Source organism: Melanotaenia boesemani, chromosome 1 (genome assembly GCF_017639745.1).
Source record: "Melanotaenia boesemani isolate fMelBoe1 chromosome 1, fMelBoe1.pri, whole genome shotgun sequence".
NCBI lineage: Eukaryota > Metazoa > Chordata > Actinopteri > Atheriniformes > Melanotaeniidae > Melanotaenia > Melanotaenia boesemani.
Window position 1 is genome coordinate 1084301 of NC_055682.1, and position 21344 is coordinate 1105644.

General features: G+C 44.7%; 1 protein-coding gene across 1 annotated transcript in view; it reads right to left on the reverse strand.

Moving 5' to 3' along the window:
• Positions 1-6193: 6193 nt before the first annotated feature.
• LOC121638369 (calcium and integrin-binding family member 2-like) overlaps positions 6194-21344 on the reverse strand; it is a 35639-nt gene continuing 20488 nt past the window's right edge. The window contains exons 5-6 of the mRNA XM_041983110.1: positions 11302-11497; positions 6194-8658 (exon numbers count right to left, since the gene is read on the reverse strand). Of these exons, the coding sequence (XP_041839044.1) occupies positions 8637-8658; positions 11302-11497 (218 nt within the window). The 3' untranslated portion in view covers positions 6194-8636. The remainder of the gene's footprint in view (positions 8659-11301; positions 11498-21344) is intronic.

The window sequence follows — 21344 nt, forward strand, 5'->3', positions numbered from 1 at the left end:
AAATGATGTGATGAATATGTATTACAGGCGTCCACCTGACCGTTTATAGCCACCATGTGGGCGGGGCAAGGCGTCCCTCACCTGCGCCGCTTTAGAGTTGGTTCTGGTTTATAAACGGAAACAGGTGGAGGACGTGCGTGACTTTGATAAATCTGGAAGTAGAAGTGTCAGCATTTCCTTTTAACACCACAGACGCCGCCTGTAGTTCGCTTTGCTACGTACTGTTTGATAAACGAGGCTCCTGACCTTTCTGTAGATAGTTTCTCTCCACCTCCTCTTCATCCTCCTCCTCTTCATCCTCCTCCTCTTCATCCTCCTCCTCCTCCCATGTCTACATTGTAAACTTGGCTGAATTTTGACTTCATAATAATCATTCTGAATATTTCTGTTAATCAGAAACTCAGAACTGGATCAGAACCAAGTGGTCCTGCATCACTGATCCTGGACCAGGTCTAAGTCCATGTGCCGTATACAGACCCCCCCCCGTCCATGAGGACCGCCTCCTGGCAGCTCCATCTGGGCTCCATCCTGCGCTGTGATTCAGTGTTTACTCTGGCAGGAGGACGTGGTGGAGAACTTCCAGCTCCTTTTCATCCACATGTTTTTCTTGATTGAACATGTGTTGTGAACAGCGTGGACCCCCCCCTCTCTAAGCCGACCCCCCAGGAGCAGCGGCAGCTCGGAGCCAACAGTCGGAGTGGCTGCCATTGTTCACGGAGCTCCGTGGGCCGGCAGCTGGCTGCAGCTCAGAGTCACCGAGTTTAACTCTGAGTCTGCAACCAGAGGAAGACGAATCCCCACAGAGAGCTTTAATCAGACACCCCCCCAACCGGCCCCCCAACCGGCCCCCACCGTCACTGCCGTCCTTATCTGACCTGAATGTGGCCCCACCAGGGCCGAGCCTGCTGCAGGGAGGTCAGGAAAGAAGATCTGGAGTCAACAGAAACACTGCATCACTGAGCCACAAACACATAAACACACACACAAAAATTAACAAATAAATAACAAAATAAATAAATATGGAGGTTGCAGTAAAGTCAACCTGGAGGCAGCCATGTTTGTTTCCCAGATCCAAGAATCCAATATATGAATCTGGGTCCCTGCATGTGTGTGTGTGTGTGTGTGTGTGTGTGCGTGTGTGCGTGGTTCAACTTTTATTTAAACTGCAGCAGCAGGACTGAAGTCGAATCCTGTCACACGAACACATCTGCACAGGAAGAGATTTTCACTGTAAAAAAACTTCTCCGTTAAACGTCTTTTTTCAGCTTCTCTAAATATGAAAGCAAGAAGGAAAAATGCTGCAACATGTAGAAATACTATAAATAGATCTGCTCTCCCAGTGGGGCGGAGCCTCAGCCCCGCGTGTCTCTTCTACGCTGAACTTCTGGTTACATCATCGAGATAATATTACCCTGAATAACTAGCAGCAGACGTCAGGTGCACGCAGCGTCTGATGTGCACGCAGCGTCTGATGAAGTTTGTAGCAGGTAATCCATCTTTCTCTGACGGTGATTGTTTGTTTATTGGTTTGTTTATTTGTTTGTTTGTTTGTTTGTGTTTTTTAACTGAAAGATTCAAACTTATTTCACTGACCTTCTTCCTCAGATGAGAGATTATTGTTCTGTTTCTGAAAGACTGATGCTGCTCTCTGCTGTTCAGACCTGAAATCAGATGGAACATCAGAGACTTCAGCTCACTGATGACTTTCATCCATGACCCGGTCCAGAGATCAGGTCCCGGTCCAGAGACCAGGCCCCGGTCCAGAGACCAGGCCCCGGTCCAGAGACCAGGGTCTGCTTTGAGAGAATGTTATTGTTGTTTGGCATTTCAATGGAAAACATCAAGAAAAACAGTAAAAAAAATTTGTGAATGTTTTTCTTACTTATTTTTATTTTACCCAAGCATTTAATTCTTTCTTCTTCTCTTTCATTTTAAAGGATGTTTATCTTAATTAAATGTTTGGATGAGTTTGTCTCAGTTGTGCAGAGAAATAATAATAATAATAATAATACATGTTATTTCTCAGCGCTTTTCCACCCCCAAGGTCACCGTACACAAAAGGATAAAAATAAATAAGAGTTAAAAGCAGATTAAAAGGCAATGATATAAAAATGACATAAAACAGTCAGTTACATGATTTATAGGGAGCAGGTCGGTTTAAACAGGTGGGTTTAGGGTGTTTGATTTTTTTCTCTGTGTAAGATATATATATTTTAGCAGCAGGTTGGTTCAGGCTTTTGGTAAGGCCAGATGCTGTTACTGCGCTCCTTGACGGGGTGCGTTTCACGGCAGGGGTGCTTTTTTCGGCACGACACCGGGTCCTGCGTTGGGATCTTCAGACCATAATACTGTTCACCTTTTACCTGCCTATAGATCTGTGTTGAAAAGAGAAAAGTCTTGTGTGAAGCAAGTTAAAGTTTGGACAGATGATAGTTCTCTTGCTCTACAAGGGTGCTTTTGTTCCAGGAGAGCTTCTGATCTGGATGAACTGACTGATGTGGTGTGCAGTTATATTTTGTTTTGCAAAGACTCTGTGATTCCCTCAAGAGTTATTAAGATATTCCCAAACAATAAACCATGGCTTTCCAAGGACATTAAGGACATGATTCTCAAAAGGAAAAAAGCATTCAGAGAGGGGGACTTACTTGCTGAAAGGGAATGGAAAAAGGCAGCGAGAACTGAAATACACAAGTCTAAACTAAGGTATAAGGAAAGGATAGAAGCAGAATTCCGCAGTAATAATGTTAAGAGAGCTTGGTCTGGAATGAAAACCATTAAGGGAATGCAGACAAAGAGTAACTGCACTATTTCTCTGGATGGTTTTAACGCTGATGAACACTTAGCAGATGGTCTTAATAAATTCTTTCTTCATTTGGAGAATGTTGACGGTATTGAACACCTGGATGCTGCTCTTCCATCTTTTTCCCTTGATGTTAAAGAGGTGGCTAACCAGCTGAGGCATACTAGGGCCAAGAGCCCTGGACCTGACAATATCTGTAGGAAAATGTTAAAATTAAGGGCAGAGCAGCTAAGTATCATTTTTCATTATATTTCCTGCAATCTTTAAAAAGGTTCCCAAGATCTGGAAACATTCCGTAGTTGTTCCTGTAAGTGCAGCTCCCCTGTGGTTTTGAATGATTATAGACCTGTAGCGTTGACCTCTCGTTGTGAAATCTTTTAAAAAGATCATTAAGAAAGAAGTTTTATCCCAGGTAGAAAAGTACCTCGATCCATTCCAGTTTGCATATGGAGGGTAGAGGTGTGGAGGATGCTGTGGTTACCCTTTTACATTTGTTGTTAAAACACCTGGAAGGCACCAAAACTCACGCCAGAGTTTTGTTTGTGGATTTTTCATCTGCATTTAACACTTTGCAACCCTGTTTATTGGTTGAAAGGTTTACTGATTTTAAGATTCATCCTAACTTGACTGGCTGGATTGTGGATTTTCTTACTAACAGGTCCCAATGTGTGAAGGTGAATGGCACATTTTCTAATGTGCTCCCATCTTCCACAGGTTCTCCACAGGGTTGTTGTCTTTCTCCTCTTCTATACATTCTGTACACTGACGAGTGTCGCAGTAATGTTAATAACAGATATATTCTAGAGTTTGCTGACGACTCGGCCATCGTTAGCCTTCTTGATGAAGGTGACACGGCACATACGCAGGTTGTGGATGATTTTGAGAGCTGGTGTGAAAACTCCTCCCTCCATATAAATGTGTCCAAAACCAGAGATATGGTTATCGATTGTAGAAAGTCTCCGTCAAACCCCCGTCTACTTTTATTAAAGCAGCTGCCATGGAGGAGGTAGTTTTAAATACTTGGGTGTGGTTCTTGAGTCTCACACTGACTTAACCTCAGAAAAGGTTCATAAGAGGTTTTTCTTTTTAGGAAAGATGAGGTCTTTTAGTGTTTGCTCTAAAATGTCTCTTTTTTATAAAAGTGTAATTGAATCAGTTTTATCTTTTTGTATTATTGCTGGTTCGGGAGTTTGGCAAATAAAAACCTCTTGGGTCGTTTAGTGAAAGCTGCTGGCAAAGTTTCTGGATCACAGCAGGAGGCCTTCTGGCCTTTTTTAACAAAACTGTGGTGAGGAAAGCTCATCTATATTAAACTTCCCTCTACAGAATGAGTTTATTTTATTACCTTCAGGCCTTCGCTTCAAGGTCTCTTTTGGTAGGAAAAAGAGACTTTTAGTGTCGTTTGTTTCTACTGCTGTTCATCTACTTAACAGTAATGGCCTAAAGTGACAGAGTTGTTCTATTTGTTTTTAGCTGTGATTTTATTTAACTTATTTTAAGCTTTTTTATTGTTTTGAATTGTGTGAATCTCTTTTTGACATGCCATTGGTTCTGATTTTGTTTTTTGATGTTTTGATGTGATGTTTGTCCTATGTTTGTGTTCTGGCTGCAAAATCAATTTCCCTCTAGGGACAATAAAAGATTTGAATTAAATTGAATTGAATTGAATTGAAATGATCAGACAGATAAGGAGGGGCCAGATGGTGAATACCTTTGAAAGTGAGGACCAGTAACTTATAGTTAATTCTGTATTTTATTGGGAGCCAGTGGAGTTGTTGAAGGACAGGGGAAATATGTTGAAAGGAAGAGGTGCGAGTCAGGATACGAGCAGCAGAGTTCTGGAGAAGCTGCAGGTTCTGAAGTGATTTATTGGGAAGACCGAAGAGGAGTGAGTTACAGTAGTCGATGCGGGATGTGACAAGACTATGGATAAGGATTGCAGCAGCATGTGGAGTAAGTGATGAGCGTAGACGATTGATATTACGAAGGTGGAAGTAGGCAGACCGAGTAATGCTATTGATGTGGGCTTGAAAAGATAGGGTGCTGTCGAGAATGACGCCAAGACTCTTGACCTGAGGGGAGGGGAAAATGGTAGAACTGTCAATGTTGATGGAGAAACTGTGAGACTTGGTTAGAGTGGAGGCCGACAAGTAGAACCTCAGTTTTACTGCTGTTGAGTTTGAGAAAATTGGAGGAGAACCATGCTTTGATTTCCTGGAGGCAGTCAGAGAGAGAGGAAGGAGGAAGAGAGGAGTATGGTTTGGAGGAGATGTAGAGCTGGGTGTCGTCTGCATAGGAATGGAAGTTGATATTATATTTATGGAAAATGTAGCCAAGGGGGAGAAGATATGTGATGAACAGAAGGGGCCCAGGACTGATCCCTGGGGTACACCGGCCGAGACGGGGAGTGACTCTGAAGTGTGGGTCTTGAGTTGAATAAACTGTGTGCGGTTAGAGAGATAGGAGGAGAACCAAGTGAGAGGAGTATGAGAAACACCGAGGGCTGCCAGTCTATTGAGGAGGATGCTGTGTGAGATGGTGTCAAATGCTGCACTGAGATCTAAGAGGATGAGGATTGTGAGAAGACCGGAGTCAGCTGCCATCAGCTTGTCGTTGGTGATTTTTAACAGAGCAGATTCTGTGCTGTGAAAAGGACGGAAGCCAGACTGGAATTGTTCGTAAAGGTTATTGTTAGTGAGGTGTTTGTGGAGCTGAGAGGCGACAACCTTTTCCAGAATTTTGGAGAGAAAGGGAAGATTGGAAATGGGACGAAGGTTATTGAAGTCAGACGGATCAGCACCAGGTTTTTTGATGATCGGAGTGACAGCAGCAGTCTTGAAGGCTAGTGGAACATATCCGGTGTTGAGGGAGGAATGAATGACGGCAGTGATGTGAGGAACCAATGAAGGGAGACAAGCTTTGACTAGGACTGTAGGGAGAGGGTCGAGCAGGCAGGTGGAAGGTTTGGATTTCTGAATCAGTTCAGAAACATCAGATGGGGATGGAAGAGTGAAATCTGAGAACGGGTGTGGGATAGAAAGAAATGGAGGTAGAGGGTCTGTGATGGAGACAGCAGCTCCTCCAGTGGCAAGCTGTTGATGGATAGTTAAGATTTTGGAGGTAAAGAAGGACACGTTCCCCCTGTCACACCATCCATGTTCCCCTGAATCAACCAAGATATTAAACATTTTTTTTGTCTGCAAATTGGTCGCTCTGCAGAATGTCTGTGAAACAGCTGCATGACGTGTTCTGGTGTCACACCTAAATATGTTCAGCTGCAGCAGCTGTTCATGGTGTTCAGTGTATGTTCAGTCAAACTGATCAATCATCTGAATTATTGATCACCAGAATATTTGATGAAGTCTGATCCAGCCTAGCATGCTTTTTTTTTTCCATCTTCAGGTTCAGTAGTTATGAAGCTGCCGTGTGCTGCAGCTGCAGGAAGCTGCTGACTTTAGCACTGTGAGCCCTTCAGGATAATCAGGATAAATGTGCTGCAGCAGCTGCTGGAGGATGATCAGGTCTGGGTTTTCTCTGCAGACCTTTTTCATTTAAAGGTTCGGGTGGATCAGGTAAATTGGTTCCACGTTTCAGCTCCTACTGTTGGTGTGTTTTGTCCACAGAAAGCATAAAAAGACAAGCTGGTATTTACCAGAGAGCTCTGGAACGATCCAGTTTCTCTGTTTATTGGTTGAACATGAAAATCCACACACCAGTTTTCAGGACTCTGTTCTAAATGTGTGTTGTGACTTCTAAAACACAGCAACATTCAGGCATTCATCAGACAGATCTGTGCAGTAGAACTTTACCCTGCCTTCGTATGTCAAACTGAAAGAAGATGATCAGTCCTGTTGGACACGGGAACGAGAAGCCCTGAAGATGGTCGAGTCATAGAATCTTAGACAAGGAAACAGAACCATGATGCAATGTGACCATCTGTGTTCAGAGTTCCATCTGGGAAAACCAGGTGGAACCCTTAGAAATGGTCTCCATGGAAACGTGGTTGTCAGGAAGGGAAGCAAGGAGAAAAAGCTGAGGTATGTCACATGACACAAGAACTGGACTGGAGACAGTGGAAACAGGTCTGATAAAGGGATGGATGACCCTACAACCCAGACCTTGCTGGGTCTGACAGAGGATGGATCCTCCTCAGAACCCGGATCTCAGCATTATTGAAGCAGTGTGGGATCATCTGGACACAACAAAATGCTGAAATAGCCAAAGAAGAGCTTTGGAAAGTCCTTCTAGGATCCTGGAGAACTGTTCCTGGAAAGTTCTTCAAGAATCTAGGGGTGGGAGGATCAATCTGAATATCAATAATACCCTTACCAGCATTGGTATCGATATTGATTGATATTATAAGATGGACGCTTTAGTTTTAGTTCCTCTCCTCTGCAGGATGAGCTGCTGCATCTCATCATGAAGCGATGGATGTCTGAAGCTTCTCTCCATCACACGTTGTGTTTTGATGTTGTACCATCATAATACTCACCTGTGCAGGTAAACCAGCAAAAAAACAGGCCAGCGGCACACACACCAGGAGTAAGGAGTGTGGACCAGGATGTCAGATGGTTCATCCTGCAGCATCCTCCACATTTCTATATGTTCTATATTTCTGTGGCTGGAAAGTGTCAGAATCTTCAGAAATAAGGATGATAAAGTGGTTTTGGTGGATTTTGTTCACCGCTTTAACAAGTCAGCTACAAGCCCAAAATGTGCTTCTTTCTTTAATATGACATGAGTAATAACTTTATTGTTTGTGTGTTAACACCATGCTAATTCCACAGCTTCATGTTTACAGCGCTGGTAAACAGCATCAGTCTCTGTGTTGATAAGGCCAGAACTTTGTTTACTTGTTATCGGGTCGATAGCAGATCTTACAGTATCGCTCACCCCTACAAGGATCCTGGAGAAGTGTTCCTGGAAAGTCTTCAAGGATTGGTTCTTTGGAACCGGACTGACTCAGATTTATGTTTGTTGTTGTTGTTTTCATGGAAATGTTAAACATTCAGATCTGGACCGCTGCAGGACGTTCTGGACTGGACAGACCAACACGTGTAACTGTCCAGCCTCCAGGTGAGGACATTCTTTTAAACAAATGGTACAGTTTCAGTAACCTGGGATCAGGTGGTTTTCAGCTCATCTCCTCACCTGGAACTTGGTCAGATTTCTTTCTGAAGAAGTTCAGGGACACGTGGAATGACAGAAAAAAATTTATTTGACTCCAGCCGGAAACATTTAGAGCTGAAAGCAGAATCAGTTACCTGGAGAAGGTGAAAGGAAGACTTCCAGGTGAGATGACAGAGAGCCCTTCATCAACTTAGCTACAGTTTACTGTGATTGTCAATGTGCACCAGCGGTTTACAGCTGTTTACAACATGTTGGTCATGGACAGCTTGCACAGCTCCCCAGTCTTTGCCCTTTAAAGTGTGCTTGTAGAGAACAGTCTGGTCTGGGAGTACTGAATTCCCAGCAGTCCGGCTTCATCCTGCAGCACTGTCCTCCATCAGAACGTCCAATGAAGAGATGCCCAGACTCGCAGGACCCATGTCCTGTCTAAAGGACAGGACCCGCGTCCAGAGAACAAGGGACCCCCAGCCTCACAGGAAACACATCCAGTCCAGCTTTGCAGGACCATGTCCACTCCAGAGTCACATGACCCATGTCCACTCCAGAGGACAGGTGACCACCCAACCTCCTACAGTCCGTGTCAAGTCCAGGGGACAACTTCATAAGGTAACAGAGTCCTTGTCCTAGTCTGCTGGGGAAGGAGACAGGCACTGAGATCAGGTCCAGGTGAAATGTCTCTTCCTCTGCTGGACCTGTGAGGCCCGTCTCATATTCGTATGTGGAAATTACTGCAGAAACAAAAGAAAGAAACGTCAGTGTGTTTACATCAAATCAGCCACCACAATCAGATTTCGCTTCAGCAGTGAAATGAAGTCATCTTTTGAAAAGCTCCAAAACTAAACCATGGATCTGTTGGTACGAGTCCGACTTGTTTCTATAAGTCTGACTCATTTCTATGAGTTCGACTCATTTCTGGGAGTCTGACTCGTTTATATAAATCCGAGTCGTTTTTAAGAATTTGACCCTTTTTTTTATAAATTTGCCTAATAAATATTAGTAAAAAAAAATTTTAAATAAATATTTTTTTTAATTTAACTAATTTCTCTGAGTCTTAGTGATATGAATCTGACTCATTTTTATGAATCCAACTCGATTCAGTCAATCTGACTGCACCTTGGTCTTGGTCAACACCTGTAGGTACCATCACCAGGTTTAAATGACGAGTAAATGAATTAAATTAGTTTAATTAGTTTAAAATTGCCAAAGAGGTAATCCGTTATTACATGAAACAGCTGAAAGGTCTTTTTAATATTTATCAGATTCTCTGAGTCTTCTTCAGACTGAAACTCCTGAAGAGAAACTTTTTACACATCAGCTTCAGTCGCTGTCAGCCATGATGGAAACTTGACTTCAGCAGCTCATCCTCAACCAGAGTGCTGCATTCAGACATTCAGTGGCTTACTCACTCTCTGTTTTATGTTTAACATGATAGCTCCTCCGCTCCCACTAATGGATTCTGTCAAAACATTATCTTATCTAATGTCCCTGAATGCATCAGGACACAGGAAGATGGATCTCCACCCATTGAGTTCTCTCCATTCCTCCTCAGCTCAGAGTTCCAGTGAAACACCAGCATCTTCCTCCTCCCCCTCCTCCTCCTCCTCTTGGGGTGGAGGAATGAAGCTGCAGGTGATAAATGATCAGCAGTAAAATCAGTCCGATCTTGCTGTGCTGTTGGTTTTGTGGTTTTTATCTCTGCAGCTTCATGCTGAACAGAGCCTTCATCGGTAGTCTTCCTCACCTGATCTGATCTGTGACTCTCGCTCTGTGAAACCCCGATTATTGATCAGATCTTGGACTGTACTGTCTGTAAAGGATCATTTTGCCATGTTTATTCATTCATTCATTCATTCATTCATTCATTCATTCATTCATTCAGAACTATGGAATTTATGTAATCTTTCTGGACCTGACCGGAGGGACAGTAAAAAAGGAGAATAGAGAACAGAAGTAAAAAGGAAAGTAGAAAAAGGAAGAGGAGACAAAGATCCAGCAGATAGAAGCAACAACCTTCAATCCAACCAAACACCAGATAACCATCTGCTACACCTGTACAGAAACACAGCAGAGAATTTCCTACAGCTTTTACAGGTAAACTAAGCAGACAATCATCAGGAGTTCCTACAAAATAAACAAGACAACAACAACGTGTATCACAACAACCAAAGAACCAGAAACACACACACCTGAACTAAAGCATCTCTTAGTGTATAAACACACTGGACACCTCAGTGCTGAGTCAGCATGCAGAGGATGAGGAAGAAGGAGGATCAGAGATGAGGCCACACCTCCACGGAGGCTAGAGGCAGACTAGGGCGGCCCAGAGACCCGGGCCATCAGGGTCCTGGGACGGCAACTAGACGCCAACCCACACCCGGGCAGCTTCCTGACACTTCCTGCAGCTTCCCAACGTGTCCTGTAGCTTCCTGCAACTTCCTGTGGATTCCTGACCCTTCCTGCAGTTTCCCACTGCTTCCTGTAGCTTCCCCCAGTTCCCTGTAGCTTCCTGCAGCTTCCTGTAGCTTGCCCCAGCTTCCCACAGATTCCTGACCCTTCCTGCAGCTTCCTGTAGCTTCCCACTGCTTCCTGTAGCTTCCCCCAGCTTCCCCCAGCTTCCCCCAGCTTCCCACAGATTCCTGACCCTTCCTGCAGTTTCCCACTGCTTCCTGTAGCTTCCCCCAGTTCCCTGTAGCTTCCTGTAGCTTCCTGTAGCTTCCTGTAGCTTCCCCCAGCTTCCCCCAGCTTCCCCCAGATTCCTGACCCTTCCTGCAGCTTCCTGTAGCTTCCTGTAGCTTTCTGTAGCTTCAACACAAATGAACCACCTGGAGCAAAGTTTCCTCCTCAGCTGAGGACTATAACCATATCTGAGATCAGATCTGAGGAGAAGGTAAAGGAAACATTATCATTATCCCAAAACCACCAGAGTGGCCTTGTCTTTAACTGGGATGGAATATAAAAAAAAAAACCTGGAGCCTCATTTCATCAGCCATCTAATCTGAGATTGGTTGAGGTTAGACTCGGTGTTCATGTCTGACAGCTGGTTGTTGGATCAATCCAAATATCAATAATACTGATTCATTGGTATGGATGGATACCAGTATAATAACATAAATGACAGATAACAGAACTGAATAACAAACTGTTATGTACCCGAACCGAGTGGTAGACATGCTGAGGCTGGTTTAATCTCCTGCATTAACCAGTTCATTTTGACAGGCCTATTAAAAATATCACTATAGACAATACCAGCCCTTTATTTGTCTGGTATCGGGTCAATACTCTATCTTGCAGTACTGTCCACCACTCGTTGTCCCTCACTGATATCTGTCTCTGTAAAACCAATCTGGATCAGACAAGAACTGCAGTGTTACCTCAGGAACTCTGGAGCTTTGGAGATCATGTTCTCAAAGTCGGCGAAAGAGAGCTTCTTGTCTCCGTCCAGGTCAGCCTCCTCAATGGCTTTGTCGCACACCAGCGTGACCTCCTCTGCCGTCAGCTCCCCTTTGGTCAGCTTGTTCACCGTCTTCTGCATGTCCTCCTTACAAATGAAGCTGTCTCGGTTAAAATCTGGAGCAGAAGACCCAGAACAAAGAGCAGAGAAAAAAATCTTAATTATTCTGATTCGTATATTTCTTGAATGTGAATAAATTCCACAAACTGGGTTCATGTTTAATTTAAATGTCTGAAAAATAAATAAGGATTGAGGATCTCTAAAGGCGCCGTGCTGCTGCCCGGAGCAAGGCCGGCCATCCTGAAGGAGCAGTGGAGGAGACGTCGGGTGCAGAGCAGGAGCCAAAGTCAAGGCAAAGAAGTGGAGGTACAAGCCAGTTGCGGCAGCGGTCATAGCGGGGAACATGAGATCTCTGGGGAAAATGGACGAGCTCGCTGCGCTTGTTGAGTCATCCTGCTTCTGTCCCCACTGTACTCACTAATCACCGGGACTGTATTTTGTGGTAGATTTGGTTGGATACTGCTATTTTTTTAAGACTTACAATCTTGTCAGTGTCACGTCAGCGTGGCCCACAAATAGCAGAAGCCTTATCTACAGTTGCTCAGGAGCTAAAGCTAACTAACCGCTGGATGCCTCCCCTCTCTACATATGACTATCATAAACTTCTACAGAGGATCAACATGCTGAAAACAAAGATTCAACAGCTCGAGGTGAATGTGGAAGTGAATGGATTGTGTGGAAATTAAACAAACTTGCCTTTAATAAAAAACAGCGGACAAGATTGTGCTAACACACAGCTAATTATAGATGGAAAGAAACAGGAGGACGGTGTAGAAGGTAATAACTCTTTCACTGATAGTCCTCCCTGGAATGCTCTTGGTGCATGTGATGGCCCGCCGCACATGGTAAAATCCACACCTCACCACAAGTGTAGATCTACTTTAATTTTATTTGCAGCCCTGAGTCTAAATACCACACATTCCATTTCGCTTCATTACTAAATTAATTGGTCCCTGACAATTGATGGCAGTGGTGGGATCATCCAGTATTGGATACAGAATTTTTTTTTTTTCTTCTTCTTTTCTTCCTTGTTTCTTCTTATTGGAAAATGGAACCTCTGGACTGGTTGGAAGCACTGAAGGGGTGCGCAATGTTGCGCGCTCATTTGGGGCAACAAGAGGCTCGGGATGCGAAACAGGGTGAGTTAAATGGACAACAAGAACAACAGTTTGAGGCTCTTCAGGTACAGACCTGAACATCACCACCAGACCCTGTAGATGCTACCTCTGTTTCACTAGAGTCTGACACGCCCCCTCCACCTCTGCTCATCAGCCTCAGGCTAAATTAACTACAGCTGAACCCAATCCAGCCATCCCACCTGCAGCTCAGCCTCTTCCACAAATAGAGCCCAGGATGGAAAAATTAACTGAGGATGATGATATTGAACATTTTTTAATCACATTTGAACATATGGCAACAGCATGTCATTGGCAGAAGTCAGATTGGGTTTTTTGTTTAATACCTTTGCTAACTGGTAAAGCTAGAGGTTTATATGTACATATGGACATTGATGACTCCTTAGATTGTGACAAAGTTAAAACTGCCATTCTCTCCAAATATAATGTTAATCCTGAGACCTAAGGGCAAAGATTAGGATCCCTTGAAGTCAATTCTGATGAAAGCCCACGAGAACTGTACGTCAGGCTGAAGGAACTCTATGGGAAGAGGATCCAGCCAAAAGGTAAAACCATCCAAGAAATAAGTGAAATCATTATTTTGGTGCAATATTTGAGACTGTTGTCACCCTAGCTTCAGGTTTGGATCCGAGAACATAGTCCCTCTTCAGCAATGGAAGCTGCTAAGCTAGCGGATGTTTTTGTGGCCACCCGGAAGAAGGGACAACCATGGAGCTGCAATTCATGGAAAGCTTCAAAAGACAGCTGAAAGATGCCTCAATCACACCTTCAGGAGCCAGCAGACATAAGTGCCAGTAAGACTCTAATGGTACATAACCAGTCAGCAAGACCAGCCACTGGTAAGAAGCCAGTCTGTTACCTGTGTGGAATGGAAGGCCATACAAAGCCTATGTGTCCAAAAAAATTCTGCAAATATGGTACAAATGTTGAGCCGAAACTGAGGAGTAACATTTCTGTTAGGATGACTCAGATTGAAGTTAATGGCGTTGTAACTCAAGGCCCTCTTTGATTCAGGGAGTTCTTGGTCTCTTGGTCACTCAGATTTTGTTCCACCTAATCTCATCCGGCCTAGTGACACTGTCTCTATCTGTTGTGTTCATGGAGAGGAGAGAAAATATCCAACAGCTGACATGTACATTAAAGTTCAGGATCAGATTTATCTTCTTAATGTTGGTGTTGTGGACAGTCTGCCCTATTCTTCTGTGCTTGGATGTGACCTTCCTGTGCTTTTTGACTTGCCAAATCAAATCCAAGAATGTAATGTTGCTGTTACCAGGGCACAGGCTAAGGAAACTAATGATCACGCTGAGATCTTGAGCAGCTGCAGGTGAGAGAACTCTGTAAAGCAGTAGTCTTCCAAGAAAATCCGGGAAGAACAAACATTCTGGAACATGACATTGTTGTTCGGGAGGGTGCATCTGCAAAACGATTAAGTTACAGGATCCCTTAACGTCTGCTTTCTTCGCTGAAGGCTGAGATTGACCTGATGCTGTCCCTGGGGATCATTGAGGCCTCCAAAAGTGAGTGGTGTAGCCCAGTGGTCTTGGTACCTAAGAAGGATGGAAGCATTAGGTTCTGTATTGACTTCAGATACCTGAATGTGGTTTCTATGTTTGATTCATACCCAACACCTAGAATAGCTGATCTGCTGGAATGTCTGGGAAAAGCAAAATATTTGACCACACTAGATCTGTGTAAAGGTTATTGGCAGGTCCCACTCACCGAGAGGTCCAGAGGGTTCACAGCATTCAGAACTCCATGGGGGCTTTTTCACTTCACCATCTTACACTTTGGATTGCATGGGGCTCCAGCAACCATCCAACGACTAATGGATAAGGTACTGTGTGATTGCTCTGAGTTTGCTGCTGCCTACTTGGATGATATTGTTATTTACAGCAACACTTGGGAGGAGCACCTTGAACACCTGCACACTGTCTTGGGTTGCCTTCATTCTGCTGGGTTGACTGTGAATCCATCCAAGTGCAACTTTGCTGCTGCTGAGACTGAATACCTGGGCCATGTCATTGGGAACAGGGTCATAAGGCCACAAGTCAACAAGATCGAGGCCATAGTCATGTCCGATGCCCCAAACAAGGAAGCAGCTCAGATCTTTTCTTGGCATGGCTGGCTTTTACCATTGCTTCATTCCACAGTTCTCTAGGGCAGCTCTACTCACAGACCTGACTGGGACCCGCTCCCCCAATCACATCCAGTGGACTGAGGAGGCAGTGGCAGCATTTCATGACATCCAACACTCACTAAGTAAGCAACCTGTTTTATACAGCCCACACTTTGATGAGCTATTTATATTACAGACTGATGCTTCAGATAGGGGTCTGGGAGCTGTCCTTCTGCAGGGCCCACGTGGAGAGCGACACCCAGTTGCATACATCAGCCAGAAGCTGTTTCCCCGTGAGGTCCACTATTCTACAGGGGAGAAAGAAGCATTGGCAATCAAGTGGGATCTGGACTTCTTCCGTTATTATCTGCTTGGAAGGAAATTTAGTTTGGAAACTGATCACAAGGCACTCCAGTGGCTGGAAAGGATGAAGGACACAAATGGGCACCTCACCCGGTGGTACCTGGCACTGCAACCTTTCCAGTTCACTATCTGCCACATACCAGGCAAGGAGAATCTCACGGCAGACTATCTCTCTCGTTTTGCCAATGAGAGTCCTGAAGAGGGGGAGTGTGTGATGGCCCGCCACACACGGTAATATCCACACCTCACCACCAGTGTAGATCTACTTTAATTTTATTTGCAGCCCTGAGTCTAAATATCACACATTCCATTTCACTTCAGTACTAAATTACTTTAATTTTTCATACCTAACAATGTTAAACACATCTAGGCACTGTAAGATTAAATTGTTTTGTCTTAATATTTATTTCTTTTTTGAGTTACCTGGAGTTCAGCCTCTCCTTCATGCTGTAGCAAAGGAGTGGCCAAGGGACTTGACCACATGCCGCAGTGTCATAGGGGTGTTTGGGGATGTATTTTGAGGTTTTGCTTAGTGCAATTTTTAGTAGCCATTGTATTTCCCCTTTGTGTGTTGTACTCTTGGTTTAGCTCATCTTGTATTTAAGTTCACCTGTTTGATTGTTCAGGAGGTCAGTTTGTTTGTTATGTTCATTCAGTTGTTTGCTTGCTTAAGTTCTACTGCGTTCTGATTTTGAGTCTAGCTCTATTTAGTTGGCCTCTTTTATCAGTTTGTTTAGCTGAATTTTTGGATTTTGTAAAACTTAGATTTTTGGGGTAAATAAAAACACAGGTTTTTGAACAAGAACCTCCTGTGTCCTGCTGCCTTACTGTTTGGTCCCTGACAATGCAAAACCAAAGAGTAAATCATCTCATAGGGAAATGGGAGGACGAGTAACAGGCAGAGCCCAGTTTGCTGAGATTAGCGATGTGACCGGCTGGCCTGCTCTGCCATCCAGACCAAGCACATCCTCAACCCCTCTCATTAGCAAGACACAGTCATGGCCAGTTATCAGGAGGAAAACTAACAACTCCTCTCCACAACAACTGGGCATGCAACTACAGAACAGGTTTGCTCCACTGCTGCAGGATTCTGGATCTACATCTGATGATCGGAATGAAATCTCCCTACACACCAGGGTTAGACCAAAGAACAAGTCAGAAAGTAAAAGGCGACAAGCTGGGCCTCAAACTCTGGTTGTTGGTGAGTTCGGTGTGAAAAACGTGAGAAACGTGTGTGGAAAACGTACAAAAGTACCATGCTTTCCCAAGGATATGGTATCAGATGTGAGAGGCAAAATTACGCAAATTGTGGCGGCGCACCCAACTGTGGAAAACCTCATCCTGCATGTGGGGTCGAATGATGTTATGAAACAACAATCTGAGGTGCTGCAGCAGGATTTTACTGAACTGCTGAATACGATCAGCTGTCTGGATGCCCGGATATTCATCAGTGGCCTCTCCCTCCCATCAGAGGAGGAGTGGAGAGATTCAGTAGGCTGTTTAGTCTGAATGCATGGCTGTCGGCTGTATGTACCACACATCCAGTTCATTTCATAGACAACTTCAGCTTCTTCTGGGACCGCAGGCACTTTTTTAAGATGGATGGATTCTGCCTGAACAGGTCAGGAGTGAAGCTGTTCGCCTCCAACCTGTTTTATTTTCTGAACAGACTCTGTTCCCTCGGACAAGGACAACAGACAAGAGAGACCAAAACAACGTGATGAGACAGAGCCTAGAGGAAACCTTAAGAAAAAACCACCTCAGCCCCTCCTGAAGAAAGCCCCAAAGCTCTCAACGAGGACCCACCCCCTTCATCTCATCATACTCCATCCAAGCCACCCTCCCTCTCCCCATCCTCCCCACCCCTCCTGAACTTCACCTACCAGATGGAGGAGCTGGTCACTATGGCAACCAAACTAACCCCATGCCCCAATATAATTTTGGTCTCCCATAAACCCCCCACCAGGGCAGCTAAATGGGGGGCACCCAGCCCCTCCTGTACCACCATGCCAGCTTCATGTTTGGGATGTATGATGTGTGGAGGGTCCAGGCTGTGTAGATAACAGCAGTCATGATTTTTCCCAGGTCCAGCTGGACCCCTGTTTATTAGAAGGTTCAAAACTATCTGGACTGTTTGGCAACAGAAGGAGAAAAGCAGCTCGGTCAGAACACAGAGAGCTGCTTTCTAAAAGGTTTCTAAGTAGAGTTAACATACCCTGTGAGCCACAGCGTGTCCCCAAACATAGAGTAAACTATTCCAAACCCATTAAGTTAGCTTTATTAAATGTTAGGTCATTATCAGGGAAAACATTTTTAATTAATGATTTTATAACTGAAAACAACCTTGATTTTATGTTTTTAACAGAAACTTGGTTAAACCAAGATAATAACACAGCTGCCCTGATAGAGTCAACCCCTCCCAGCTTTAGTTTTATCAGTGAGTGTCATGTTTTATGATCTTGGTTTATATTCTGGTGTTTGTCATGTTTAGTGTCTGTTTAGATCATGTTCGGGTTTTTGGTTTGGTCATGTTTGTAGTTTTCCCTCATGTGCTCTGTGTTTTCTGTTCCTGGCTCGTTAGATTACCTGGTCTGATTTCTCATTCACTTCACCTGTTCCTCATTACTCCCTCTGTGTATATATGCCCCTTGGTTTTCAGTTGTCTTTGTCAGGTCCTTGTGTTTACCCATGTCGTGTCTTGGTTCCTGTTTTGAGTGCCGCAATAAAACCTCGGTCAACAGCATCATTCTTCCTCCTGTCTTACTGTCTACATTTGGGTCCTCACTTCCACCGCATTGTGACAGTGAGGTCAGACTGAACAGGAGAGGAGGCGGGTTGTAGTTTTATTTAATGAATCATTTCAGTGGAAGCAGTTATCTCCTTGAAGTTTTACTTCTTTTGAATAAAAAGTCATTTTTCATCAACTAAACTATTTTTAACACAAAACAACTGCTACGATGTCTTCCAGTCAGGTTTTAGACAGCACCACAGCACTGAGATGCTCTGACCAAAGTCATTAATGACATGTTTGAACACAGACGATGGAAAAATGTCAGTCTTAGTCTTACTGGACCTCAGTGCTGCATTTGATGCAGTCGACCACAATATATTACTCCAGACTGGAGAACTGGGTGGCCTCTCTGGCGCTACACTGGTTTAAATCTTATTTAGAGAACAGGAAGTACTTTGTGTCAGTAGGTAACTTTACATCTGAGCAGACAAGAATTCTATTCTGTTCTATTCTACAGTCATTTAGCAGACGCTTTTTTCCAAAGCGACTTACATTTGTGAGTAAGAACAACACAAACAAGAATTCAAACAAGATGGACATCATCATTAAGTGGTACTCAGACTGCTGGAGTCCAGGTGCTGTCATGTGGTGCTGGAGGCAGTGCATATAATTTTTTTTTTTTTTTTTCTTTGTAAGTCATTTTGTTTAAATACAAGATCACAATTTCATCACACAACATCATCTTGGGCATAAGTGCAGCAGCTTCTTCAGTACCTGGTTGAGCCAAAGAGCTGGACAAATCTTTCTACCTCATTCTGAGTAGAAGAGTTAAGCTAAGTGTGGAAATGCTCCTTAAACAACTGAGTCTTTAGCTTGCTTTTAAAAGTGGATAAGGACTCTGCGGATCGGACGGAGTTTGGTAGATGGTTCCACCACCGGGGAACAACAGAGGAGAAGAGTGTAGCTACTGATGTGGCACCACCTTGTGGTGGGAGCACTAGGCGTCTTTCACTGGCAGAGTGTAACTGTGGAGAGGGAGTGTAGCTCTGGATTAAGGAGTGGAGGTAGACCGGAGCCGTTTGGGTTATTGTTTTGTAAGCCAGAAGCAGAGCTTTGAATCTGATGCGCTGCAACTGGAAGCCAGTGGAGAGCCATTAGCAGCGGAGTGACATGAGCTCTTTTAGGCTGGTTGAAGACCAGACGTGCTGCTGCGTTCTGGATCATCTGCAGAGGTTTAACTGAGCATGCAGGCAGGCCAGCCAGTAAGGAGTTGCAGTAGTCAATGCGTGAAATGACCAGAGCCTGGACCAGGAGCTGTGTCGTGTGTTCAGTCAGGTAGGGTCTGATCCTCCTGATGTTGTAGAGAGCAAATCGGCAAGATCGAGCAACCGAGGCAACATGGTCCTTAAAGGTCAGCTGGTTGTCTACCATGACACCAAAATTCCTGGTAGAGACGTAGGCACAAGCATGATGGAGTCAAGCTGCACACTTATCTGTGGGGGTAAGGAAAGATTGGCTGGAAAGACAATAAACTCGGTCTTGGACAGATTTAGCTGAAGGTGGTGATCCTTCATCCATGCTGAGATATCAGCAACATGCTGATATTCACATTGACACGGTTGTGTCGTCAGGTGGGAAAGAAAGGAAAAGCTGAGTGTCATCTGCATAGCAGTGGTAGGAGAAACCATGAGAGCTAATGACTGCACCGAGTGAGGAGGTGTATAGTGAAAAGAGAAGAGGGCCAAGCACCGAGCCCTGAGGCACCCCTGTTGTCAGCCCATGTGATCTGGACACGCCCCCTCACCAAGATACTTTGAAAGATCTTCCTGTGAGGTAGGACATGAACCACGAGAGGACAGATCCTGAGATGCCAAGCTCTGAGAGTTTGGAGAACAGTATATGATGGTTGACCGTGTCAAAGGCAGCAGACAGGTCCAGCAGTATAAGGACCGAGGATTGACCAGCGGATCTGGCAACCCGTAGGGAATCAGTAACTGACAGGAGAGCAGTTTCAGTAGAGTGACCTTGCCTATAGCCAGACTGATATGGATCTAATAGGTTGTTGTCTTGGAGGAACTGTGAGACCTGACTGAAGACGGCACGCTCTAGTAGTTTAGACATGAATGGAAGCAGTGAGACCGGCCGGTAGTTTCCAACCTGGGCTGGGTTGAGTGTGGGTTTCTTCAGCAGCGGGTAACCTGAGCTTGCTTGAAGGCAGAGGGAAAGATACCGGATTTAAGAGAGGAGGTGATAATATGGGTTACTGCAGGTTTGATTGTAGGTAAAATGCTCTGCAGGATGTCAGAGGGAACAGGATCAAGAGGACAGCTTGTGGGTTTTGAGCTGACTAGAAGTTTAGAGACTTGGTCCTCATTTAGAGAGCGGAAGGAGCAGAATGAGGCACCAGTAGCTGGTTTGGTAAGGCTGAGTTGGTCAGGCTCAGTGAATTGGTTACTGATGGTAGCGACCTTTTCAGTGAAGTAGGAAGCAAACATTTTTGCAGTCAGCATAGTGGGAGGCTGAGCAGGTGGTGGAGATAGCAGAGAGTTAAACACCATGAACATGTCGTGTGTTGGGAGCATTGTGGATCTTGTTCTGATAAAAGGCTATCTTGGCCGCCTTTAGACTGGATGTGAAAGTTTCAGGTTTTTGCTGGTACTCAGACAAGTCAGTGTGTTCTTTTGATTTGCGCCACTTTCTTTCTGCAGCCCTGAGTCCGGCTCTGTGCTCCCTTAGAGCCTCTGTGAGCCATGGACTGGGAGGGTTTTGTCTGGCTGGTTTTGACACTAGAGGACAGAGTTTGTCCACCAGAGGACAGAGTTTGTCCAGAGAGGAGGCGAGAGAGGAGCAGAGTGTTTCTGTAGCCTCATTAACAGACAGTAAGGAGAAGTCTGAGTGGGAAGGGAGGGTAGAGTAAACCTCATCAGACAGCTGTGTAGGTCTGAGGGATCTCAGGTTTCTGCGGTAGGACACCATTTTTGAAGCCGCTTTTGTCATGGGTTTACACTTGTTGGTGCTTCTTCCGCCTCTTTCCTTATTCGGATGAGAGGCTGCTCCAATAATCAAGGCTGCGCAGCTGAGGTGAATCGGGCTCATCAGACGACTGCATAAAGATTCCAGGATCTTCTCTAGTCTTCGCTGGATCGTACAACTAATAGATGTAACCGGCTTTGCACAAATCTAAGTCTAGAATTATCTATCTGTGTTCTTACCTGCATATTATTCTCTCCCAAGCACCCTGCCCTGGATTGTACAATGAACTCCTGGAATCCTGTCTGCCCGCTCTCTGCCTCCTCTGCCTGCCTGCTCCTCGCCTCGAGTCACACTGGAACTCACCTGACTTCTCACAATCACTTTGTAAATAAACACTCTCTAATTCCAATTGTGTGCTCTCCTCCTTGGGTCCTAAACCAGATCCTGACAGAACGATCCAGCCACCAACATGGACCCAGTCTTCTGCGGATGCTGGCAAACCCGACTCTGCCGGAGAATTGTTTTTTGCAGTTTCTTCTCAAGGTAATCTGCTCGGACAACATTCCCAGGTACTCCGATCC